General features: G+C 46.3%; 1 protein-coding gene across 1 annotated transcript in view; it reads right to left on the reverse strand.

The window, feature by feature from the left end:
• Positions 1–27,463, reverse strand: part of arih2 (ariadne homolog 2 (Drosophila)) — a 103,674-nt gene that overhangs the window by 36,649 nt on the left and 39,562 nt on the right. The window contains exons 3-6 of the mRNA XM_072472999.1: positions 17,053–17,120; positions 12,581–12,644; positions 12,313–12,460; positions 6,995–7,116 (exon numbers count right to left, since the gene is read on the reverse strand). Coding sequence (XP_072329100.1) covers positions 6,995–7,116; positions 12,313–12,460; positions 12,581–12,644; positions 17,053–17,120 — 402 coding nt within the window. The remainder of the gene's footprint in view (positions 1–6,994; positions 7,117–12,312; positions 12,461–12,580; positions 12,645–17,052; positions 17,121–27,463) is intronic.

Here is a 27,463-nt window from a genome sequence, read left to right on the forward strand (position 1 = left end):
TTCCCATGTCCTTCTAGGTGGTAGAGGTCATGGGTTTGGTAGGTGCTGTTGAAGGAACCTGCTGAGTTGCTGCAGTGCATCTTGTACATGGCACACTGTTTCATCGTACGTCACTGGTGGAAGAGGTGAATGTTGAAGGTGGTGGAGGGGTTGCCAATCAAGCGGACTGCTTTATCCTGGATGACTTCAAGCTCAATTATTGTTGGAGCTGTATTCATCCGGCAAATGGACAGTATTCCATCACACTCCTGGCTTCTGCCTTGTAGACGGAGGACAGGCTTTGGAGAATCAGGAATGTGAGTTACTCTCTGCAGAAGTCCAAACCTCTAACCTGCTGTTGCATCGACCATATTTAGAAGACTGGTCAGTTTCTGATCAATGTTAACTCTCATTTGGTAATGGAGGATACAGCAATGGTAATGTCACAATGTCATGGTGAGATGGTCACATTCTCTGATGATGGGAGTTAGCCGCTGCTGAAACTTGGGTGGTGCAAATATTACTTGCCACTTATCAACCAAGCTGAAATATTGTCCAGATCTTGTCACATATGGAAACTGGCTGACTCGCGAATGGTGCTGAATATTGTGCAATGAATAGCAAACATCACCCCTTTCAACCTTATGATGAACAGCTGAAGATGGTTGGGCCGAGGACACTACCCTGAGGAACTCTTGCAGCGATGTCCTGGAGCGGAGATGATTCAATATTCAATCAATAAAGGAAAATGTGGAATTAGAAGTCTAACAATGATCGTGAAATCATTGCCGATTAGAACATAAACCCGCCTGGTTCACCAATTCCCTACAGGGAAGGAAATCGACCATCCATCCCTGGACTCCAGATCCACAGCAATGCAGTTGACACTCTGAAATGGCATCCCAAGCGACTCAATTGTATCAAACCACTAGAAGGACTTACAGGAATGAAACTAGGCAGACTAACAGGCATCGATAACAGCAAACTGCTTACTAACATCTGGAGCTTGGGCCAAAATTGGCTGAGCTGGCCCGAAGACTAGTCAAGCAAGAGTCTGACAGTCAGACTGACTGAATCACAACAATGCCCCAGACACCAGCAACACCATCCCTGGGTATGTCCTGTAGAATAGCCAGGAGGGAGTTGCCCTGTGAGTCCTCACCATCGACTCTGGACTCCATGGACAAGGATTACCAGGTACCCCACGCTCCTCCTCAGCTGATGAATCGGTATCCCTCTATGTTGAACACTGGTTAGGGGAGGTAGAGGGTTGCAAGGCAACAGACTGTACTCTGGGTGGCAGACTTCAATGTCCATCAACAAGAGTGACTCAGTAGCACCACTAGAGACTGCGGTGACCAAGTCCCAAAGAACAGATCTGATAAACTGGGTCTACGACAAGTGGCGAGGGTACCAACAAGGGGAAAAAAAACATACTTGACCTCATTCTCACCAATTTGCCTGACACAGATGCATCTGCCCACGTCAACAGCATTAGGAGTGACAAAGTGCCATCTTCGCATTGAGGATACCCACCATCATGTTCTGTGGCACCACCGCCATGCTAAATGGGATAGATTCAGAACAGATCTAGCAATTCAAGACTGCGCCTCCATGAGGCGTTGTGGGCCATCAGCAGCAGCAGAATTGTTCCCAACCATAATCAGTAACCTTATAGTCCGGCATTTCCCTCGTTTTACCACTACCACCAAGCCAGAAGCACCAGATATAACGAAAAAGGTGTCAACCCGATGAAGCTACAACAGGGGACATACTTGTGTGCCAAACAGTGTAAGTAGCAAGTGAATAGACAAAGCTAAGCATTCCCACAACCAACGGATCAGATTCACGTTCTGCAGTCCTGTCACATTCAGTCGTGAACGGTGGTGGCAATTAAACAACTCACTGGAGGAGGTGGCTCCATAAATATTCCCATCCTCAATGATGGGGTAGCCCAGCTCATCGGTGCAATACAGATGAAGCATTTGCAATAATCTTCCGCCGGAAGTGTTGAATGGATGATCCATCTCAGCCTCCTCTGGAGGTCTCCAGTATCAGAGATGTCAGTCTTCAGCCAATTCAATTCACTCCACATGATATAAAGAAACGGCTGAAGGCACTGGATACTGCAAAGGCTATGGGCCCTGACAATATTCCGGCAATAGCACTGAAGACTTGAGCTCCAGAATTTGCCAGGCACCTGACCAAGCTGATCCAATACAGCTACAACATTGGCATCTATCCGGTAATGTGGAAATTGCCCAGGTATGTCCTGTACATAAAAAATAGGAGAAATTTCCAAGTCAGGGTGGTGCGCGCCTTGGGGCGAACGTCCAGGTAGTGGTGTTCCCATGCATCTGCTGCCCTTGTCCTTCTCGAGGGTATGGGTTTGGAAGGTACTCTCTTTTACAAAGTTAATTAATAAAGCATAACGTCTGCCTAGTCGTCACGTCGAGAGGCTGCCAGTGATTGAAAACTGATCTGTGGTTAGCACTGCAGCCTCACGGCGTCGAGAAACCCGGATTCAATCCCAGCCCCGGGTCACTGTCCGTGTAGTTTGCACATTCTCCCCTGCGTGGGTCTCACCCCCACAACCCAAAAGATGTGTAGGTGACCAGGCCAACTAATTGGGGGGAAAAGAATTGGGTACTCTAAATTTATTCTTAAGAAATAAAAATCTGTGGGAGATGATTGGCTGCTGTTAATCAACACAAACCACTGTAAACTGCTAGGCAAAGGTGGTTATCCACTGAAAAGTACACTGACTAAAAAAACATCTGCATTAACAATTGGAACAACAAAAGCTGAAATCAATGAGTGCGACAGCTAACTAACTGGCAGCCAAACTGTTGCTGCCGAGTCAGGAAAAGTTGCAGAACTAAGAGGGAGTGTTAAACTGTACTAAGCAAGCTTCAGGACTTGAGGTCTTTGGGAACACGACAGATTGCTAACTGCCTCAAGCCGATATTTTTTCCCTCTACTACTTCTCAAGTGTTTATGCTATCAACTGTACTTCTTAAATTCGTACCTATTAGTTTACTGACTGAGAAAATGCAGAAAGCAAATTAAACTGGTGAAGTGCCAGCAATTTTCTGGTTCTTCATCAAGAGTTTTGAAACCCTGTTTGAGTTTCCTCTGATGTCAGAGACTATTGTCCAGTGGACAATGCAAAAGTAGCACTCATAACCAAAAGATTTTTAACACCCAGTCCTGAATCATGCAATTCCTTCTTCATGCTAATTTAAGGTTTGTACATCTTAAGTCTTCCATGAGTCAGTTAACTAATACCCTATTACTCATAAGCCATTAACAATACAATTCAGTGAACACATATTTAGTCATTTAAAACCGGAAAAAAACATCTGCTCTTTTATGGGTATTATAAAGGTTGAAATCTTCAAAGTGTTGTTAACACAAAACTGGCCAACAACTGAAAAAAATCAGTGCAGCCAACTCTTACTAATGCTACCACAATCAAATTCTTCCCGCAGTGATGTTGCTATTTTATCTCACACCATTCTAATAAATCTTGTCATAAAGCTGGATATAATCACCACCTCTCAGTTAGCTAACAATTGTTAAATTAGAATGAATATTGCTTTCAAGAGCTGAGTGAAATGAAATGAAAATCGCTTGTCACAAGTAGGCTTCAAATGAAGTTACTGTGAAAAGCCCCTAGTTGCCACATTCCTGCGCCTGTTCGGGGAGGCTGGTACGGGAATTGAACCGTGCTGCTGGCCTGCATTGGTCTGCTTTAAAAGCCAGCTCTTTAGCTCTGTGCTAAACCAGCCCCCATGGGCAACATTGCATAAGTGATTCTTCTAACTATCAAAGCATATAGCAAAAGAGGAGGGAGGGGGCATTGAAACAGAGGAAGATGCACACGAGAGGGTAGTAGAATCCTCTTCGGATTGTTTTGAGAGTCAGCAACGGCATGGTGTCTGCACAACCCCTTTTAGGCTGCTGATCCGTGTCAAAATTACTTGGTCCTTTTTTATTGTATTCCATAGAGCCTGTATTTCAGAAAAAACATTGGGAGGAATTGAAGGCTATAATGAAGCGGCAGTTCTCACAATATGGGCCTGAGATCATCTGCAATTCGCCTCCATCGTGTACCTAGTCCGACACGGCGTTGCAGCTTCATCCATCTGGGAGCAATGAAGTTGTCACTGGACTGGTAATACAGAGATCCAGGATAACGCTCTGGGGTCCCGGGTTCGAATCCCACCATGAAAGATGGCAAAATTTGAATTCAATAAAAATCTTGAATTAAAAGTCTAATGATGACCATGAAACCATTGCAGATTGTCCCAAAAGAACCCCATCTAGTTCACTAATGTCCTTCAGGGGAGGAAATCTGCCATCCTTATCCAGTCTGGCCTACATGTGGCTCCAGACCCACAGCAGTGGTTGACGCTTAAACCCCACCCCAGTGTGATTTTCATTAATGACTTGGATGAAGGAGTTGAAGGGTGGGTCAGTAAATTTGCAGACGATACGAAGATTGGTGGAGTTGTGGATAGTAAGGAGGGCTGTTGTCGGCTGCAAAGAGACATAGATAGGATGCAGAGCTGGGCTGAGAAGTGGCAGATGGAGTTTAACCCTGAAAAGTGTGAGGTTGTCCATTTTGGAAGGACAAATATGAATGCGGAATACAGGGTTAACGGTAGAGTTCTTGGCAATGTGGAGGAGCAGAGAGATCTTGGGGTCTATGTTCATACATCTTTGAAAGTTGCCACTCAAGTGGATAGAGCTGTGAAGAAGGCCTATGGTGTGCTCGCGTTCATTAACAGAGGGATTGAATTTAAGAGCCGTGAGGTGATGATGCAGCTGTACAAAACTTTGGTAAGGCCACATTTGGAGTACTGTGTACAGTTTTGGTCGCCTCATTTTAGGAAGGATGTGGAAGCTTTGGAAAAGGTGCAAAGAAGATTTACCAGGATGTTGCCTGGAATGGAGAGTAGGTCTTACGAGGAAAGGCTGAGGGTGCTAGGCCTTTTCTCATTGGAACGGAGAAGGATGAGGGGCGACTTGATAGAGGTTTATAAGATGATCAGGGGAATAGATAGAGTAGACAGTCAGAGACTTTTTCCCCGGGTGGAACAAACCATTACAAGGGGACATAAATTTAAGGTGAAAGGTGGAAGATATAGGAGGGATATCAGAGGTAGGTTCTTTACCCAGAGAGTAGTGGCGGCATGGAATGCACTGCCTGTGGAAGTAGTTGAGTCGGAAACATTAGGGACCTTCAAGCAGCTATTGGATAGGTACATGGATTACGGTAAAATTATATAGTGTAGATTTATTTATTCTCAAGGGCAGCACGTAACATTGTGGATAGCACAATTGCTTCACAGCTCCAGGGTCCCAGGTTCGATTCCGGCTTGGGTCACTGTCTGTGCGGAGTCTGCACGTCCTCCCCGTGTCTGCGTGGGTTTCCTCCGGGTGCTCCGGTTTCCTCCCACAGTCCAAAGATGTGCGAGTTGGGTGAATTGGCCAATGATAAATTGCCCTTAATGTCCAAATTGCCCTTGGTGTTGGGTGGAGGTGTCGAGTTTGGGTGGGGTGCTCTTTCCAGGAGCCGGTGCAGGCTCAAGGGGCCGAATGGCCTCCTTCTGCACTGTAAATTCAATGATAATCTATGATTAATCTAGGACAAAGGTTCGGCACAACATCGTGGGCCGAAGGGCCTGTTCTGTGCTGTATTTTCTATGTTCTATGTTCACACCGAAATGGCCTAGCAAGCCATTCGTCCGAGGGCAATTAGAGATGGCCCAGCCAGCGACGCCCACAACCTAAGATTTAAAGTGCCTTTGTGGCAAACAATTCCCTCGGCGGAAACGTATTTTATTCTTCAGGATTCAGTTTCCTCAGCTAATTTTCAAGTCGCGATTTAGCATGAAGCTACCGAACAGAGTGGGAGGGAAACACTCTTCTACTAACTGAAATTGCTTGGGCCATACTTTTGAGAGCACTTCTATTTCTGGCCTCTGACAAATACATGAGATAATTAGCAAGTTCAGTATCATTTTCATCTCGGGTCTCAATGCAGTATCCAGGACTGCAATATGTGATGGTCACCAATTAGAAGGCAGAGAATCAAATACAGTCAATTCCTGCTGAGGAAATAGCTTTTTTAAAATTCATTTACAGGATGTGGGTATTGCTGATTAGCCTAGCGTTTCTTGCCTTTGTTGCCCTTCAGAAGGAATTGGCGAGTTGTCCTCTTGAACAGCTGCAGTCCCCGAAGTGTAGGTACACCCACAGTGTTGTTGGGAGGAAGTTAATCCAGGATTTTGACCCACGACAGTGAAGAAATGTCAATATATTTCCAAGTCGGGGTGGTGAGTGACTTGGAGGGGAACCTCCAGGTGGTGGGGTTCCCAGGTATCTGCTGCTCTCGTCCTTCTAGATGGTAGTGGTCGTGGGTTTGGAAGGTGCTGCCGAAGCAACCTTGGCGAGTTACTATTTTTATTTGTTCATGGAACATGGGCGTCGCTGGCTGTGCCAGCATTTATTGCCCATCCCTAATTGCCCGTGAGGGGGCAGTTCAGAGTCTACAACATTGCTGTGGATCTGGAGTCACATGTAGGCCACACCAGGTAAGGACAGCAGATTTCCTTCCCTAAAGGACATTAATAAACCAGATGGTTTTTTGCGACAATCGACAATGGTTTCATAGTCATCATTAGACTTTTAATTCCAGATATTTTATTGAGTTTAAATTCCACCATCTCAGGTAATCTAGCCTCCCACCCCACTCAGGACCAAGGGCTCGGAGATTAGCCGAGGCAGTCGTCACATCTTTACACTTAGAGTCCAAGTAAAGAAAAAAATCCAATTTTTGATTCAAAAGCCAGAGTATTTTGATTCAGAATTGAATTTAATTAATATTAATGAGGGTAGTCACCTTCCCCTGTTTCGTGTCAACAGGCTTTTAACAGATACATTTCTTGTCAATTATTGCATCCCCATTCCACCAACAAAAGTTTCAAATGTATTGAAAATCACCCACCTCTACATAATCTCTGAAGAGGTAGCGCCTGTATTTTTCTCTCAGTTCTTCGTTAGAAATCAAAGGAAAAGCAAAATCTTCAGGTGTTCGGAGCAAGCAGTCTTGAGCCATACAGGATATGCCTAGCAAGAGACACAGGCTGGTTACTGTCAATCCTTCAAACAAAATCTGGCCAATATTTTAGAACAGAACCTCGTTCTGAAAAATAAATCTTTGCAAACCACCCAGAGATCGAGTCACCAGACCCTTAATGGAGCTCAGCTACGTATGCCACAACCTAGCCGAGGAATCAGGGCTAGTGGTCACAACGCGCCTGAGCACTCATCAGTTCCTGACCTCGGTTCTACTCCGTGTGGAAGTGTCAAGTACAGGGACCGAGATGTCCAATTTAACCAGTGGTGCTGTTCCGCTCAGTTCACGACAATATTAGTAGATACCTCGGAGAAAGTTCTTTAGCCCTATTGCATGTTAGAAGTAAAGGAGACGGGAGGCATTATTGCCCTTCAATTCACCTAAATTAAAACATACAAAAGCTCCTTGGGGCTGAAAAGTGGAGGTGCCGGCGTTGGACTGGGGTGGGCATAATAAGAAGTCTTACAACACCATGTTAAAGTCCAGGTTTGTTTAGAATCATCTATCTTGCATCATTGACTGTGTCTATATATGTGTTTGTGGAACCCACCTCTTCACTCACCTGATGAAGGAGCTGCGCTCCGAAAGCTAGTGATTCCAAACAGACCTGTTGGACTATAACCTGGTAAACTAAGACTTCTTATAGGGCCGACAAGGTCGAGTGACAACCGTGGTTATCAGATTAATTATCAGATTTCAGCTACTGGCAGAAGTGGGTCCCAGTGCATTTTGGAGCATCACTCAGTTGCAATGCTCATCACGGTTTAGGTCCTCATGGCACACATGGTCAAACACCACTTATGAATAATAACCACGTGGACCAGAGTCCACAGAGTACACAACATCTTTGGCAAAGAGTCATCCAGACTCGAAACGTTAGCTCCCTTCTCGCTCCACAGATGCTGTCAGACCTCCCGAGATTGTCCAGCATTTTCTGTTTTTGTTTCAGATTCCAGCATCCGCAGTAATTTGCCTTTATCTTGTGTAACCAACATCTGTAGGCCTGCATCCCAGCCAAGAATCAGTACGAGAGAAAGAGGGACAAATAATTCAAAAAATACTCAAATAATTTTCTAATAGTCATTATAATATGAAGTGGACATTATAGAGCTTCTAGTGCCCATGGATAACGGCCCAAGGGTATTCGCCTTCAAAATACTACTTGTTAAGTAAGAGAATTCCATGTGAATTAACAGAAAATTCTGGAAATACTTAGCAGGTCATGCAGCACCTGTTGAGAGAAACAAAGTTAAGGATTCAAGTCAATGTCTATTTATCAAAATTGGAAAAAACCTGGAGATTTCACAGTTTTAAGCAAGTACAGATGCAGGGAAGTCGAGCAGAGGTGAAAAGATAGACTTGCATTTATATGGTACCTTTCAAGACCTCGGGCTGTTCCAAACTGCTCTACAATAATGATGTACTTTTGAAGTGTAGTCACTGTGCGAATGCAGGAAACAGAGTAGCCAGTATGTGGACAGCAAGCTCCCACAAACAGCAATCTGATAATGTCCAGATCATCTGCTTTATGGTGTCAATTGAGAGATAAATATTGGCCAGGACAGCAGGCGTGACCCCTGCTCTTCTTTGAAATAATGTCTTGGGATTTTCTACACGCCTGACAAGGCAGACTCGGCTCCAGTTTAATATTTCGGCTGAAAGATTACACATTTGACAGTGCAGCTCTTCCTCATGTACTGCATTGAAGTGTCAGCCTAGAGGGCCTTTGAGAGGGCGGAAGGCAGGAGTTTTTAAAATGATAAAAGGGATGACAGTGAAAAGCAAAAGCAAATGGTAATGGGACACGTCAAGAAACAAAAGGTGGATCGAGAAGAGGTGGTGTCCTTTTCAAGATTAGCAAGACCGGAAACATTACCAGCATCTGCTGTGTTTTTATTTTTTTTATAAAGTATGCGATCAGTAGTTCAGATCTGAAATTGTTGAACTTATATTCAATCCTCTTGATCTTCCATTGAGCTTTGTTAAAAGAAGGTAGCCGGCGACAGAGTGAGACTTGCAAGTATTCAGAAGCTCAGGGTCACAAAGCAACCACCCAATCTAAGTTGATCTGATCAAATGTTGGCCATTGAGACATAACCCCTTCATCAGAACTGCAAGATATCACAAATGAGCAGCTTGGGGTAGAAGAATATAATCATAGAAGGAAACGGATGAGCTACAATGTAGTGCGGTGGAGAACAGCAGATGGTTAAATGGAAGGCACAGTGGCACAGTGGGTAGCACTGCTGCCTCACAGCGCCAGGGACCCAGGTTCAACTCCAGCATGAGTGACTGTCTCTCACCCCCATGTCTGCGTGGCTTTCATCCAGGTCTCCTCTCACCATCCAAAGATTTGCGGGTTAGGTGGATTGGCCATGATCAATTGCCGTTCGTGTCCATGGATGTGTAGGTTAGATTACGGGAGATAGATGGGGGAGTGGACATGGGTAGGGTGCTCTTTCGGAGGGCCGGTGCAGACTTGATGGGCCGAATGGCCTCCTTCTGCACCGTCGGGATTCTATGAAATACTTGAGGTGGTGAGTGGAGGGATAAATGAATACTCTAAATCAAGATTCAAATACAGCTAGACCATTGTGCCAAAACTCCCATTTAACTCACTCTCAGTTAGCAATAAGTTTGAAGCAAAATAATGAGTTAGAAGCAACCGTGGTGAGAACAAATTTCGGCCCATACGGAAAGCAGCAACAGCAGGCAGACAGCCTAAGCAATAACAGAGAAGCAGACAGCCAAAAATAGCCACAGCTTGTGTATTACAACACTCAATCAAAGTGAGATTCACAGGAACCATTTCAGAACAATTAATTTCTGGATAACATACATGAGGCTAGCAGCTCACAAGAGTAAGAGGCACACTTCAACGTAACTCAATTAAAGGGAATAGATCAGCTTTCAAGGCTTTATAAGAAAACAGACCATAAAATGCAACATAATTTAGACATCGTAAAACGTTTATGAATAAATGTTTTTAATTTAAAAGAGTGCATCAGTTAGCCATGTAGTTCATGCTTGGTTAAAATTAAAATCTTTGGAGAGAAGCTTCTGATGGAATCATGCTGACATTAGGAAGCCAATATTAGGAAACCACTAAAACAAACGCTGATCTGTAAAATGTCTCCTGACAGTTCCCGAAGATGGTCATTAGACAGCATTTTCTGTACCGCCGCAGATTATCCATTCACTTGGAAACAGCAAGGATTTCTTTCGATATTGAATTGCTTTACAGCAAATTTTCTACAATCATGGACGATATCAAAGGTCTGCAGTACAACATGCAATCATGTAACCTGATAAAATAAAGCGTTAAAAGCACAGCAAGAAACATAATTGGAGGCTTAAAAGAAAAAGATGCAAAATCTAATTTTAAACTGGTTTAGTTTCCACTGGATCAGAATATAGAAATCATACTACTTATTCCAACAGCTTTTTATCCACCTCCCCAGCTAGCATTAGGGAACAGTAAAATGCCAGTCTCTTAATAATCGGAGGGAAAAAAGGTTCAAACATCGTGCATCTCCAGTCCAGTTAATCTAAGAGGGTTTTCCCTCAATATTTCCAACAGAGCTTCAATATCAAAACAGCAATCTTTTATTCTTTTCACCCAACCTGTATTTTAAGCATGAATTTTTTCTGCAACCTCAAAATACTGTGCTATCATTTCTTGAGACGAGGTAGTACATTCAGTGAAATAATTTCTTCGTCATCCAACCAATGCCTTCCTGGTCAGCCTTCTATACCTCTCCATGTTTGGCAGTATTTATGGAGAGTTTTCTTCAGTATCTTGTTTGGACACCATTCTCGGGGAGTGGTAAGCAACTGGTCCAAGGCCCATTCACTCACTTTCTGGAAAGCACTGTCCCACCTCAACTTTATCTTTCAAAACAAACATGATATTTCCACTGCACATCTCCCTGCTGCATGGCTGGAATCGGAAACCCACCACGAGAGCCAGAAACCTACCTCACCCTATCATTAAACGACAGATTGACAACACCTCATTCACCTGCAACTCATTACTCTGATCCATTCATATGTTGTTACAAGCTGGAACGGGAGACTTTGATATTGTGACTCATCATTTGGAAAACATGAGGAAAAGAATGACACTTGTTGCCTTCCACTACCCAGGATGAGAATCTGGTCCGAAATAATCATGTTCAGGATGCTGCCGATAGTTTTTAAGAATAATTTTAACAGCTCTTTATTTGCCATTTTGGGTTGGTAGAGATCTTTAAATCAGCGCTCAGCGATAATATTAACTACCTGGCTATCATCAAACTTCTCATTAAATAGACCCATTAATGACTACTTAAGAACACATCCTTGGTCAGTATTTGGGATAGATTGATAGCTTTGAAAATATTTTTAGCCCTCACCCCCAAAGTAAGCCTAGACCAAAATAAACACCAAGGTCTCTGCCAATGTTAGAAGCAGAGTCAGCCAGTAATAGATAGTACAAGAGCCCCCAGGGCTCTTTAGGGCAGCACGGTGGCACAGTGGTTAGCACTGCCACCTCACAGCTCCGGGGACCCAGGTTTAATTCCGGCCTTGGGTCACTGTTTGTGTGGAGTTTGCATTTTCTCCCCGTGTCTGCGTGGGTTTCCTCCGGGTGCTCCAGTTTCCTCCCACAGTCCAAAGATGTGCAGGTTAGGTGGATTGGCCATGCTAAATTGCCCCTTCTGTCTTGGGATTTGCAGGTTAGGGGGGGTTATGGGGATAGGGCGGGTGAGTGGGCCTAGGTAGGGTGCTCCTTCAGAGGGTCGGTGCAGACTCGATGGGTCAAATTCTGCACTGTAGGGATTCTATGGTTCTGTGGTTAAGAGCGCAGAATAGCTGACCTCGTCTCAGGCACACAAAAAACAATTGTTTCTATTTGCCAGCTCGATGCTATAAACAAGGTCAGATACTTGGGGAATCTTAGGTATGAACCCAAGTTCTGCCATCCTGCTGCCAAAAGGAATGCCTTGACTAGCTGGCTGTGTAACTGGGGGCAGATGAAGTTTCCAAAGACACATGTTGTTGCTAAATTTAAAAAGGCATTTTGGACAGAAACCCATTTGAGCTACAGACAGAAAAACTCTTGCAACATCCAAAAGCTGTGAGCTGACACCAGGAATAATGACGCCCATAAATATTATCTTTACTGCAACATCAAGTCCTTGACTCACCCACTCCGATGCCATCTTTCACCAGCACAGTGCTGTGCTGCTCCCAGCAACTGCGGCAGAATGGATGGTGGCAGGGCAAGGACAGCAAATTCTCTTTCCGAACTGACTGCAGGCATACACCACAATGATGAGAAGAATGGATAAACGTCTGGGAAACAAATGAAATACAAAAGCTGCATTGAACACGAACATCACTTTACACCAACAGTGCTTTCCGTCTCTTGAAACGGCTGAAAACTAAATCCAGTTGTGCGCTCCAAGCACTTACGTTTTTTGCTGTTTTCGGCTGAACTCTGGCTTCCACCAGAAGCTGAGTCGGGTTAGATTTGTGCCTGAGAGAAAGAGAACAACATTCAAATGGCTTCATTGCCCAATTCACGTTTAATTAACATATTTTCCTGGAGAGTGAGAACATGGAGTAACTGAGGCAAATAGCAAAACCACATAAAAGGTCGTGAGCAAAATTGAGGCGAATAGGAAAGTCAGTGTCAGCTTGGATTAAAACATGGCTTCAGAACAGAAAAGAGCAAGTCATGGTAAATGTGTGTTTTTTATTCTGAGGGTGGTTTCCTCAAGGGACAATGCTAATATCACTGCTTTTTAAAATATGTAAATGACTTGTATATTGGAAAGAGGATAACAGAATCACAGAAGAATACAGTGCAGAAAACGCTGCATGAAAGGCACCTAATTTGCTAATCCCAATCGCCCGCGCTTGGCCCATAGCCTCGACAGGCCGAGTGCTCATCCGGGTACTTCTTAAAGGATGTGAGGCAACCCGCCTCTACCACCCTCCCAGGCAGTGCGTGCCAGACCCTCACAACCCTCTGGGTTAAAATGTTTTTCCTCAAATCCCCCTTGAATATCCCACCTCTCAACTTGAACTTGTGTCCCCTCGTAACCGACCGTTCAACTAAGGGGAACAGCTGTACCCTGTCCATGCCCCTCATAATCTTGTACACCTCGATCAGTCGCCCCTCAGTCTTCTCTGCTCCAGAGAAAACAACCCAAGTCTACCCAACCTCTCTTCATAACTTAAATGTGCCATCCCAGGCAACATCCTGGTGAATCTCCTCTGCACCCCCTCCAGTGCAATCACATCCTTCCTATAATGTGACGACCAGAACTGCACACATTACTCCAGCTGTGGCCTCACCAATGTTCTAGATAACTCCAACATGACTTCCTTGCTTTTGTAATCCATGTCATGATTGATAAAGGCAAGTATACCACATGCCTTTTTCACCACCCGATTAACCTGCCCTTCTGCCTTCAGAGATCGATTTACAAACCCGCCACGGTCTCTTTGTTACTCAGGACTTCCCAGTGTGATGGCATTCATTGAATATTTCCTTGTCAAATTGCACCTTCGAAAGTGTAACACCTCACATTTTCAGGATTAAATCCATCTGCCATTTATCTGCCCATTTGAGCATCCCGTCTATATTTTCCTGTAACCCAAGACTCTCAGCCTCACTGTTAACTACCCGGCCAATCTTTGTGTCATTCACAAACTTACTGGTCCTTTTTCCCTAAAATTCCAAGATATTCTAGAAGTACATCAATGGGAAGAGAGCAACTAGGGGAAAATTGGGCCCAAGGGGGGAAATCTGTGGGTGGAGCCAGAGGGCAGTGGTAGGGTGTTAAATGAATATTTCACATCTGTCTTCAAAACATAACATTTCAAAAAATGAAATGAAATGAAAATCGCTTATTGTCACAAGTAGGCTTCAAATGAAGTTACTGTGAAAAGCCCCTAGTCGCCACATTCCGGCGCCTGTTCGGGGAGGCTGTTACGGGAATTGAACCGTGCTGCTGGCCTGCCTCGGTCTGCTTTCAAAGCCAGCGATTTAGCCCTGTGCTAAACAGCCCTGTGCTAAAATGTGATGATAACAAATTTAGAACTGTGATAGGCAGTGAGGATCATACAGACTGACTGCAAAATGAGTTAGATAGTGGGCAGACAAGTGGCAGGTGCAATTTTATGCAGTGAAATGGGAGGTCATGCACTTTACATTAAGGGATAGGGAGAGACAATATAGACTAAATGGCACAGTTCTAAAGACTGCAGAGAAAGAGGGACCTGGGAGTGCAGGTGCAAAGGCCTTTGAAGGTAGCAGGACATATTGACAGGGCAGTTAGGAAAGCATGTGGGGTCTTGGACTTCAGAAATAGAAGCATTGAGTGAAAAAGCAGGGAAGTCAGGCTGAATTTTTACAAAGTTCTGGTTACACACCATTAGTATATTGCGTCGAGGAGGTGGATAAAGAAAAACTGTTCCCATTAGTTAATGGTGCAAGAATAAGCCGATGGCCTCCTTCTGCACTGTAAATTCGATGATTCTATGATTCCAAGACTTGGGGACACAGATTTAAGGCTTATGGCAAGAGATGTGGGTGTGGCAGTATTGAGAACAACAACATTTTTACACAGTGAGAAATAATGACCTGGAGATTGATGTCTACGAGGCTGGTGGAAGTAGATACGATGAACAATTTGAAAGGGAATTGTATGGGCATTGGAGGGAAATAAAGTTGCAGGGTGATAGGGATAAGTGGGGGAAATTTACAGTGCAGAAGGAGACCATTTGGCCCATTGAGTCTGCACTGGCCCTCGGAAAGAGCACCCCACCTAAGCCCCATACCTCCACTATCGTCATAACCCAGTAACCCCACCCAACATTTTTGGACACTAAGGGCAATTTAGCATGGCCAATCCATCTAACCTGCTCATCTTTGGACTGCGGGAGGAAACCGGAGCACCTAGAGGAAACCCACGCAGACACGGGGAGAACGTGTAGACTCCACACAGACAGTGACCCAGCGGGGAATCGAACCTGGGATCCTGGCCCTGTGAAGTAACCATGCTAACCACTGAGCTATCGTGCTGCCCCACCTGCAATGGGGCTGACTGAATTGCTGTACAGAAAGCCAGCATGGACTCATGGGCCAAAGGGCCTCCTTTCTGTGCCGTAATGAATTTAGGACTCCAAATTCAATGAAGAGAGAGTTTAATAAAAACACAAGGACAAAAGATGGCACTGTGGCAAGCACTGATGCCTCACAGCACCAGAGACCCGGATTCAATTCCAACTTTGGATGACTGTCTGTGTGGAGGTTACACACTCTCCCCATGTCTGGGTGCGTTTCCTCCCACAGTCCTGCAGGGTAGGTTGGGTTACGGGGATTGGTCGGGGAGTGGGCCTATATAGGATGTTCTTTCAGAGGGCTGGAGGAGACCTGATGGGCCGAATGTCCTCCTTCTGCATTGTAGGGATTCTATGGATTTTATGAAAGGAATTGAAGGATATGCCAATAGGTGATTAGATGAAACGTGGTTGGAGGAGACTAGTGGCAGCATAAATACTGGTGCAAACCAGTCAGGTCAAATGAGCTGTCTCTTTGATGAAAATGCCACACAGGAACAAAAGAAACACATGCTACCTAATTCTATATAACCTTCCTATAGCCAGGTCAACCCTGCAATTTGTAGCAGATGACATGGACTGTCAACTGCCAAGTATGCTGCCCACAAAAGACCACTCACTGCTTACATGTGTGACAGACATTACCTTCAATCACAGAGTGATTCCATTCAATAGCATATCCAAGGACTAATATAATTCTCCCTAAGAGATAGGCCTAACTCGTCTTCTCATTATAGATGCTAACTTGGCCTGCGTATTTTATACCAGAGAAACAAAACTAGCTGTCATAGGGTAACAGATCAAATTTTAAACAAACCCTCTGAAGCAGAACCATTGGTCGACAATAATCAGACCACCTAGGTCACTGCTCTTAAAACTGAGTGCAGTTGGCAGATACAAAAGCTAATAACATTTGCATTGTTCTAAAGGGACCTAAAGAATATCGCGGCCAAATGGATACACGCCTGTTACCTGCAGCAATAAAAAGACCTCCTTCAACAGTGAAAATTCAAAGCAGGAACAGCCTCTGTCGTTTCATCAGCTTAATAGATGAGCTCAGGCTGAAATGATCCATGTGCAAAAGGAGGGGAACTGGTAGGGGCTTAGATCAAGAGGGGCGCATGTCCCATTCCAACTCACATTCCCAAAACTTGAACTACAATGCTTTCTACCTTTCTTTTTTTTCTCCGATGTTCTACATCTGCCATCCCCACGGTTTGATTCACCAAATTTCGAGACCTCCTCGCTCTTATGGAGCTCTACATACATACTTATGGCCTCCCCAATCTTCTCAAATCGCCTCATCGACCAACAACCCATCCAGCCTCCATTGCGGCGGCTGACGAACCTCCCTTCTCCATACACGTGTCCACGAGATGGAAAGCGTGGTCCGATACCACAATCGCAAAGTGGGTTTCTCCCTCACAATACGCCTTGATCTTTCACCCCAGTTTCTTAAGTTATAAATAAATTCTTCCCTCTGTTGGTGATTTCCCCGCCCACGGTTAACAAAAAAAAAACAGCTCACTAAAAAAAATGTGCTGGAGAGAGATGGGTTTAGAAATTTACAGTCACTCAAGTTAAACTTGCTGCAGGTAATTAATGGTATATTCCACTGACTTTTTCCTGTATATAAAACATTTTCAGAGATGCAAATATAATCAGGCAATGGTCAGGATAGTTTATATAAAGCCAAGTGTTATCAGCAAAAATAAAAATCGGGGTTATATTAAGAGACAGAGTCAGGCAACTGTGCAAACAAACCAGGATGGACATACAAAGTAAGCTTGAAAAAAAGGAGAGACATTCCTTACCGTTCTGAAATATCAGAGGTTTTCCAATGGAAGTTAACTAAAATAAGCTTGGCCACAGATGGTTGAACCTGAAAATAAACAGAAGTGAATGAGACAAACCAGTATATTTGATAGACTAAGTCGCAAATAAGTCAATGTGTATCAGGTCCAATGCTACTTTGAGGTTCTCATGCAACAATCATCCCTTCCACACAAATAAAGCTTGACTGGATGCCAACCTTGCACAGTTAACTTGAGAACTCTTCCTTAACTCCATACTGCAATGGCAGCGTATGACATGAATACCATTACCCCAATTACAGCTCATGTTAACACTACTCAGCTCACTGGGGTGGCACAGTGGTTAGCACTGCTGCCTCACAGCACCAGGGACCTGGGTTCGATTCTGACCTTGGGTAACTGTGTGTGGGATTTGTATATTGTCCCCGTGTCTGCATGGGTTTCCTCCGGGTGCTCCGGTTTCGTCCCACAGTCCAAAGATGTGCAGGTTAGGTGGATTCTAAACTTCCCCTTAGGGTGGAGTTGCAGGAATAGGGTGGGGGATTGAGCCTAGGTAGGGTGCTCTTTCAAAGCATTGGTGTAGACTCGATGGGCTGAATGGCCTCCTTCTGCACAGTAGGGATTTTATGATTCACTCAACCTTTTAAATCTTTCCCCATTCAGACCGAAAATTGTTTTTCGGTCATTCGTTAACTGCGGGTACAGATGGAGAGGAGGTTGGTTTTTTTTGAGGGGGGGGGGGGGTGTGACTTGGCACAGCCATTTAGCGGATGTTCTACCCAGCAGCAGTCCACGATGTAATTGAATGGAATGAAAGTCCCGTTGTGTTTGCTATCATGGTGCTGCTGGGTGAAACATGCATTGCAGTTCCAACTGCATTTCCAACAGAAACCAAACAAAAAAACACCCACACCACAATCTGACACCTGATTGAAGAATCTCATCCAGAGGGGTCATTGAAAACCCGCGGGAGGAACATTTACTGTGCACGGGCTTGGAGATGGAGGCTTGAGAACGGGCTATCTGAAGTTTTGCTCGACATCAAGCATGATTTTCCTCAACTCTGAAGAGTGCTCGGATTTGATATCAGGTACCCAAAATACCAACATGTTAGTATTACCAGTGACTTCATAAGGCAGACCCAGGAGGAGAGGAGGGGGACAAGGGGTGGTTTCTGGACGAGCTGGAATTTCCCCAGGTGGAGGAAGCAAAGTGGCAGGTGTTGGAGGAGCAACTGGGGCTGAGGGAGGTGCTGGATAGTATCAGGGGTATGAAGTCGGGGAAGGCCCCTGGGCCGGATGGGTACCCGACAGAATTTTATAAGGAATTTGCGGCGGACCTGGCACCACATCTGTTGGGGGCGTTTAATGAAGCACTGGAGAAGGGGGAGTTGCCGGAGACGATGAAGCAGGCAGTAATCACACTAATCCCCCAAAAAAGGGAAGGATCCGGTGGAATGTGGGTAGTATAGAACCATATCTCTATTGAACACGGAGGTGAAAGTATTGGCTAAGTTGTTGGCGGGACGGATGGAGGATTGTGTCCCGGGGGTGGTTGCAGAAGATCATACAGGCTTCGTGAAGGGCAGGCAGCTCGTGAGTAATATAAGACGGCTGTTGAATGTGGTGATGAATCCGTTGAGAGCTCTGGTACCGGAGGTGGTGGTGTCCATGGATGCGGAGAAAGCACTTGATCGGGTGGAGTGGCGATACTTGTTCGAAATTTTGGGAAGGTTTGGGTTGAGATTTGTGGTATGGGTGCGGTTGCTGTGTGTGGCGCCAAGAGCGAGGGTGAGGACGAATGATATGAGCTCACGAAGCTTTGACTTACACAGGGGTACGAGGCAGGGGTGCCTGCTGTCGCCGCTGCTGTTTGCGCTGGCCATAGAGCCATTGGCGATGGCTCTCAGGGGGTCGGCAGAGTGGCAGGGGATAATGAGATGTCAGAGGGAGCATCGGGTGTCGCTCTATGCCGATGACCACTTGCTGTATGTTTCAGATCCGTTGGAGAGTATGGGAAGAATTATGGGCCTGTTGGGGAGGTTTGGAGGGTTCTCAGGATAAAAGCTGAATGTAGGGAAAAGCGAGGTATTCCCGGTGAATGAGCTGGCACAGTGGGCTAATATAGGGGGGTGCCATTTACGGTAGCGAGGGATAGGTTTAGGTACTTGGGGATTTGGTAGCGAGGGAATGGACGGGGCTCCATAAGTGGAACTTAACAAAGCCGGTGGAGGAGGCCAGGGAGGATTTTAAGAGGTGGGATACACTGCACTTAACATTGGCGGGGAGGGTTCAAGTGGTGAAAATGAATATTCTGCCGAGGTTCTTGTTGCGGCGGTGGTGGGAAGGAGAAGGGGTAGAGTGGGTTAGGATGCAGGAGGAATATTGTAAGGGGTCTAGTTTGAGGGCTATGGTGACAGCAGGGTAGAGCTGCCGAGGGGCAGTGAGTTCAGGTATCTACACGTTGGGGACATTGCACGAAAGGTCTGGAAGTAGTTCCCTAGATTGCCGGGATACACCCTGCTGGAGCGACGGTTGCTTCCAGATGTGGATGGGGAGGGAAGAATTGGGGATATATATAAGTGGCTGGGGGAGCAGGGAGGCGAGCGGGTGGTGAAGATCAAGGAGAAATGGAAAGCGGAGTTGGGAACGGGGATCAATTGGGGAATATGGAGTGAGGCACTGCGAAAGGTAAACGGGACCTCATCTTGTGCAAGGATGAGCCTGATACAGTTTAAGGTGGTGCACAAGGTGCATATGACTCAGGCGAGAATGAGTGGGTTCTTTCAGGGGTCGCAGATGAGTGTGAGAGGTGTGGACGGGGGCCAGCGAATCATACGCACATGTTTTGGGGTTGTGAAAAATTGGGAAGATTCTGGGCGGGACTGTTCGCGGTCTTAACCAGGATAGTGGAGAAGGGAGTGGAGAGTGAAACAGGAGAAAAATCTGTACAAACTGGATAGTTGATTGTTGGGAAGAATGTTTCCCGGGGTGTTTATTTGCTGTAACCCACTTTGATACAAGTTTGAATAAATTGCGTTTGAAAAAAAAATATCAACACAGTCATCTCGATAGGCAGAAAATTCAATAAAAATCAACTGAGACAGACGAGCAATAACTGAAATGCTTTATACACACGGTAAGGAGTCTGAGTACAAAGCTATTGAAGACTTGAGTAAAAGCACAATGGGAGATGTGAGTGAGTGAAGGGCCATGCATTCTGCAGGTACAGACTTCTCTCAGAACTGGAACCTTGCTTTCCAAATAAAGTGAGTGGCTGGACTATGCAAACATCTACTGCTTCATCTAATTAAAAATACTGAGGGCAGCCTCCTCTGGGCAATCCAAAAACTATTTTGTTGACAAGTTAAAATAGATGCACCGTGCGTTTGATTGGTATGTTCCAAAGAGCTACTGTAGTCTCGTTGCAACTTGCTCAACAGATTAAAAATCAGTGCAGCTTCAAAATGCAAAGAAAACGAAATCCAGGAAAAGCAGAGCATGTTTGTTACTGTGCCAAAGAGTCACTTGTGGAGGTTAATGATTGACAGAGGTTCTTAATCTAAGGAGCCGGTACTTAAAAAGCACCTTCCAATGTCGGTGGCCATGCTGCCTTTGTCCAGAACCTGTTTCAATGAAAATCGATGAACATTGCAAGCTGGTTAAACATCTTAGAACTGCAGCCAAGGTGTCATTTCATTCTTCTGGCAAAAGGGACGAAAGTAACCTTGCGACTGAATATAACTTTATACCCATACACAAACACGTAAACACACTCTGGTACATCCAGCTTGTTCCACACACACATCATAATATATACACCTTCTACCCCTCACCATGATCTCCTGGGTGACCAAAAGTTATAAAAATCCAGACCAACTCAAGGAAACACACCTGGAAAATTCCTCTATGACCACGAGGTGATTAAAACTAGTCCAGACCAATGCATTTTTTTTTTAAGCTTGCCTGGACTAGTTGTTATTTTGCCATTTGCACTTGTGGTAAAATGGACAAGCTGAATTTTAGGCCAGATGTAAAATTGGACACTTTAAATTAAGAATTGGACATTTTAAATGAATCCACGGCCAGCCCACAGATAGGCCTGATGAGAATTTGAACAGCCAAGTTTGAAACCACTGAGCAGAGACAGACAGCCGGGCCTGCCCTGTCAACAATCATTAGGAGGTAATCGGTCCCATTCGAATGGATCAATTGTTGTGGATTGCCCAGATGAAGCGAGACTTTCTGACACCCAGTTTTCCTGCCCTTAACATATATGGAGCAAGGTTACATGCGAACAATAAACCTGGAGATGAACCCCTGAGTCAACAGCATAGGATGTTGCAACTGTCCCGTCCTGTGTTCCCCCGCCCCCCCCCCCCCCCCCCCCCCCCCCAAATACCTAATTGGATGACGGCCTGAGAACTTTCTGGAAAGGCAAGAAGATGGGTATAAGAATCGACCACCAGGACCCTTCCCAGCGAAAATTCGTACAGAGGTAAGAGAAGATTCTAAAAGCTGGATTCTCTAAAGGTATTCTTCCAGGATTCTCTAAAGGTAAACTTGCAGGTTGAGTCCGTAATTAAGAAAGCAAATGCAATGTTGTCATTCATCTCAAGAGGCTTGGAATATAAAAGCAGGGATGTACTTCTGAAGCTTTATAAAGCATTAGTTAGGCCCCATTTAGAATACTGTGACCAATTTTGGGCCCCACACCTCAGGAAGGACATACTGGCACTGGAGCGGGTCCAGCGGAGATTCACACGGATGATCCCAGGAATGGTAGGCCTAACATACGATGAACGTCTGAGGATCCTGGGATTATATTCATTGGAGTTTAGGAGGTTGAGGGGAGATCTAATAGAAACTTACAAGATAATGAATGGCTTAGATAGGGTGGACGTAGGGAAGTTGTTTCCATTAGCAGGGGAGACTAGGACCCGGAGGCACAGCCTTAGAATAAAAGGGAGTCACTTTAGAACAGAGATGAGGAGAAATTTCTTTTGCCAGAGAGTGGTGGGTCTGTGGAATTCATTGCCACAGAGGGCGGTGGAGGCCGGGACGTTGAGTGTCTTTAAGACAGAAGTTGATAAATTCTTGATTTCTCGAGGAATTAAGGGCTATGGAGAGAGAGCGGGTAAATGGAGTTGAAATCAGCCATGATTGAATGGTGGAGTGGACTCGATGGGCCGAATGGCCTTACTTCCGCTCCTATGTCTTATGGTCTTATGGTAAGATTCGGCGATAGACCAGAGGATGGAAGAAAGCAGCATGCGAGACCCACCTTCGCAGACAGAGGGCCTGAGATAATCGAGGCTCAGAGAATTGGAACCACAGCTCCACTGAGTTCATTGGCATGGGTAGTATTACAAATCTTGGGATTATTGGAGTTGGGATAATTTGCCTTAGTTAGCTCCAGACTTCCCTAATACCAACACACCCCTGGCTGGTCTCCCATATTCTCCCCTCCATTACCGTAAGGGCATCCAAAATTCTTTTGTCTCAACTGCACCTACCACAAACTTCTCATCTTTGTTTTCAAATCCCTCCACGGCCACACTCCTCCACATCTCTGCAATGCCATCTAGCCCCACAACCATCCGAGATGTCTGCACTCCAGAGTTTAATTGCTCCATCATTGGTGGCCCTCAATTCTAGAATTCCCTCCTACATCCCTCTACTTCACTTTCCTCCTTCAAGACACTCCTCAAAATCTTCCTCTTTGACCAAGCTTTTAGACCAAATATCTATTTTATATGGATCGGTGTCATATTTTGCTTTATAATGGAGCACAGTGATTATCACTGTTGCTTCACAGCTCCAAGGTCCCAGGTCGGGTCACTGTCTGTGCGGAGTCTGCACGTTCTCCCAGTGTCTGCATGGGTTTCCTCCGGGTGCTCCGGTTTCCTCCCACAAGTCCTGAAAGACATGCTTGTTAGGTGAATTGGACATTCTGAATTCTCCCTCCGAGTCCCTGAACAGGTGCCGGAATGTGGCAACTACGGGCTTTTCACAGTAACTTCATTGCAGTGTTAATGTAAGTCTACTTGTGACAATAAAGATTATTATAATATTCCTGTACACGTACAAGTGACTTTTTTTTTTACACTAAAGGCACTATATAAATACAAGTTGTTGTTAGCATTATTTCTGATATACACATTCCCAAACACTGATAAAGAAAGGAGGCTTTGTCTGTCTAATTCTTTAAGTATGCTTTAAGTATGTGCAAATGCTTGAAGTATGTGCCATCTTGGTTCAATTAGTACCACTACTTCTAGAGTCAGGAGTTTGTGTCTTTAAGGCCCATTTTAGGAACTAATTATATAATCTAGGCAGCACTTCAGTGCAGTGCAGAGGGAGTGCTGGACTGTCAGAAGTGTTGTCCCTGACTTCCGGGTGCGGCGATGACCAGCTGAGTCGCACGTTTCGGCAGCTCCCTGTGAAACGGACTTTTGGGCTCTTGATAGGAGCCCCAACGGCAATTTTGACGGCTAAAAACACTGTGCGGTAAACCAGAAGGGAATCCCCCCTGGATACGGATGGAAAGAGGAGGAGAGAGTGGCCAGATTGCAGTGGATCCTTTAGAACAGCGGCAAGGAAGGCAAGCAAAAACCAAGATGGCGTCGGAAGGTGGCAGTTTAACATGGGGCCCTGAACAACAAGAGTTCTTGAAATGCTGTGTGGAAGAGATCAAAAAGGAAATGAAGAAAGAGCTGTTGGCCCCGATACTACAGGCGATCGAAGGGCTAAAGGAGGAACAAAAGACCCAGGAGCGGGAGCTTCGGGTCGTGAAGGCAAAGGCAGCCGAGAATGAGGACGATATACAGGGCCTGGTGGTGAAGACGGAGACGCAGGAGGCACATCAGAAACGATGTGTGGAAAGGTTGGAGGCACTGGAAAACAACGCAAGGAGGAACAACCTGAGGATTCTTGGTCTTCCTGAAGGTGTGGAGGGAGCGGACGTCGGGGCATAGGTGAGCACGATGCTGCACTCGTTAATGGGAGCGGAGGCCCCGGCGGGTCCGTTGGAGGTGGAGGGAGCATACCGAGTGATGGCGCGAGGACCGAGAGCAGGAGAAATTCCCAGAGCCATAGTGGTGAGATTCCTCCGTTTTAAGGATAGAGAAATGGTCCTTAGATGGGCGAAGAAAACTCGGAGCAGTAAATGGGAGAACGCGGTGATCCGCGTTTATCAAGACTGGAGTGCGGAGGTGGCGAGAAGGAGGGCGAGCTTTAATCGGGCCAAGGCGGTGCTTCATAAAAAGAAGATAAAATTTGGAATGCTGCAACCGGTAAGACTGTGGGTCACATATCGAGGGAGGCACCACTACTTTGAGACGGCGGATGAAGCGTGGACTTTAATTGTGGAAGAAAAACTGGAATGAGCGGGTTATTAAAAAGAACGTTCGAACAAAGTGGTGGGGCGAATGTGGGGGGCAAAGAGGGGTTTTATGTACTAATCCTGCGATGTGGTAACTTTTCTCTCTCCCACAGGTGGTGATGGGGGGAGGAGGGGAGGTGGAGGCGATGGGGCGTTGGCCATTGGGGGCGGGGCCAAGGGAGAAGCGCGGGCTTGGTTCCCGCGCTATGATAATCATGGCGGGAATAGAGAAGCAGGAAGGAGGGGGCGTCGCACGGTGCGAGCCGAGGTCACGGGGGGGAAGCCGAGGTCAGCCAGAGTTTGCTGACTTCTGGGAGCAACATGGGGGGAGTAATTACGCTAGCGGGGGATCTAGCGGGGGGGGGTGGGAGGGGGGGAATTACTGGGTTGCTGCTGCTGGGGAGAGGGGGGAGCTGGTATGGGAGAGGATGGGCGGGGGGGCACCGCCTCGGGGAGATACAGCTGCGTGGGAACCGGGTGAGGAGCTGGAAAAAGGTGATGGCTAATCGACAAGGGGGGGGGGGGGGGGTGGGTAGGAAGCCCCCCAACTCGGCTGATCACGTGGAACGAGAGGGCTGAACGGGCCGATAAAGAGGGCACGGGTACTCGCACACCTTAAGAAACTTAAGGCAGATGTGGTTATGTTACAGGAAACGCACCTGAAACTGATAGACCAGGTTAGGCTACGCAAAGGATGGGTGGGGCAGGTGTTCCATTCGGGGCTAGATGCGAAAAACAGGGGGGTGGCTATATTAGTGGGGAAGCGGGTAATGTTCGAGGCAAAGACTATAGTGGCGGATAACGGGGGCAGATACGTGATGGTGAGTGGCAAACTACAGGGGGAGACGGTGGTTTTGGTAAACGTATATGCCCCGAACTGGGATGATGCCAATTTTATGCGGCGGATGCTAGGACGCATTCCGGACCTAGAGATGGGAAAGCTGATAATGGGGGGAGATTTTAATACGGTGTTGGAACCAGGGCTGGATAGGTCGAAGTCCAGGACTGGAAGGAGGCCGGCAGCAGCCAAGGTACTTAAAGATTTTATGGAGCAGATGGGAGGTGTAGACCCGTGGAGATTTAGCAGACCTAGGAGTAAGGAGTTCTCGTTTTTCTCCTATGTCCATAAAGTCTACTCGCGAATAGACTTTTTTGTGCTGGGTAGGGCATTGATCCCGAAGGTGAGGGGAACGGAGTATACGGCTATAGCCATTTCGGATCACGCTCCACACTGGGTGGACTTGGAGATAGGGGAGGAAACAGGAGGGCGCCCACCCTGGAGAATGGACATGGGACTAATGGCAGATGAGGGGGTGTGTCTAAGGGTGAGGGGGTGCATTGAAAAGTACTTGGAACTCAATGATAATGGGGAGGTCCAGGTGGGAGTGATCTGGGAGGCGTTGAAGGCGGTGGTTAGAGGGGAGCTGATATCAATAAGGGCACATAAAGGGAAGCAGGAGAGTAAGGAACGGGAGCGGTTGCTGCAAGAACTTTTGAGGGTGGACAGACAATATGCGGAAGCACCGGAGGAGGGACTGTACAGGGAAAGGCAAAGGCTACATGTAGAATTTGACTTGCTGACTACAGGCACTGCAGAGGCACAATGGAGGAAGGCACAGGGTGTACAGTACGAATATGGGGAGAAGGCGAGCAGGTTGCTGGCACACCAATTGAGGAAAAGGGGAGCAGCGAGGGAAATAGGGGGAGTGAGGGATGAGGAAGGAGAGATGGAGCGGGGAGCGGAGAGAGTGAATGGAGTGTTCAAGACATTTTATAAAAAATTATATGAAGCTCAACCCCCGGATGGGAGGGAGAGAATGATGGGCTTCTTGGATCGGCTGGAATTTCCCAAGGTGGAAGAGCAGGAAAGGGTGGGACTGGGAGCACAGATCGAGGTAGAAGAAGTGGTGAAAGGAATTAGGAGCATGCAGGCGGGAAAGGCCCCGGGACCGGATGGATTCCCAGTCGAATTCTATAGAAAATATGTGGACTTGCTCGCCCCGGTACTGACGAGGACCTTTAATGAGGCAAAGGAAAGGGGACAACTGCCCCCGACTATGTCTGAAGCAACGATATCGCTTCTCTTAAAGAAGGAAAAGGACCCGCTACAATGCGGGTCCTATAGACCTATTTCCCTCCTAAATGTAGATGCCAAGGTCCTGGCCAAGGTAATGGCAATGAGAATAGAGGAATGTGTCCCGGGGGTGGTCCACGAGGACCAAACTGGGTTTGTGAAGGGGAGACAGCTGAACACGAATATACGGAGGTTGTTAGGGGTAATGATGATGGCCCCACCAGAGGGAGAAACGGAGATAGTAGTGGCGATGGATGCCGAGAAAGCATTTGATCGAGTGGAGTGGGATTATTTGTGGGAGGTGTTGAGGAGATTTGGTTTTGGAGAGGGGTATGTTAGATGGGTGCAGCTGTTGTATAGGGCCCCAGTGGCGAGCGTGGTCACGAATGGACGGGGATCTGCATATTTTCGGCTCTATAGAGGGACAAGGCAGGGATGCCCTATGTCCCCATTATTGTTTGCACTGGCGATTGAGCCCCTGGCGATAGCGTTGAGGGGTTCCAAGAAGTGGAGGGGAGTACTTAGGGGAGGAGAAGAGCACCGGGTATCTTTGTATGCAGACGATTTGCTACTATACGTGGCGGACCCGGCGGAGGGGATGCCAGAAATAATGCGGATACTTGGGGAGTTTGGGGATTTTTCAGGGTATAAATTGAACATGGGGAAAAGTGAGTTGTTTGTGGTGCATCCAGGGGAGCAGAGTAGACAAATAGAGGACCTACCGTTGAGGAAGGTAACAAGGGACTTTCGTTACCTGGGGATCCAGATAGCTAAGAATTGGGGCACATTGCATAGGTTAAATTTAACGCGGTTGGTGGAACAGATGGAGGAGGATTTCAAGAGATGGGATATGGTATCCCTGTCAATGGCAGGGAGGGTGCAGGCGGTTAAGATGGTGGTCCTCCCGAGATTCCTCTTTGTGTTTCAGTGCCTCCCGGTGGTGATCACGAAGGC

The sequence above is a fragment of the Scyliorhinus torazame genome, chromosome 13 (genome assembly GCF_047496885.1).
Source record: "Scyliorhinus torazame isolate Kashiwa2021f chromosome 13, sScyTor2.1, whole genome shotgun sequence".
In the NCBI taxonomy this organism is placed as follows: domain Eukaryota; kingdom Metazoa; phylum Chordata; class Chondrichthyes; order Carcharhiniformes; family Scyliorhinidae; genus Scyliorhinus; species Scyliorhinus torazame.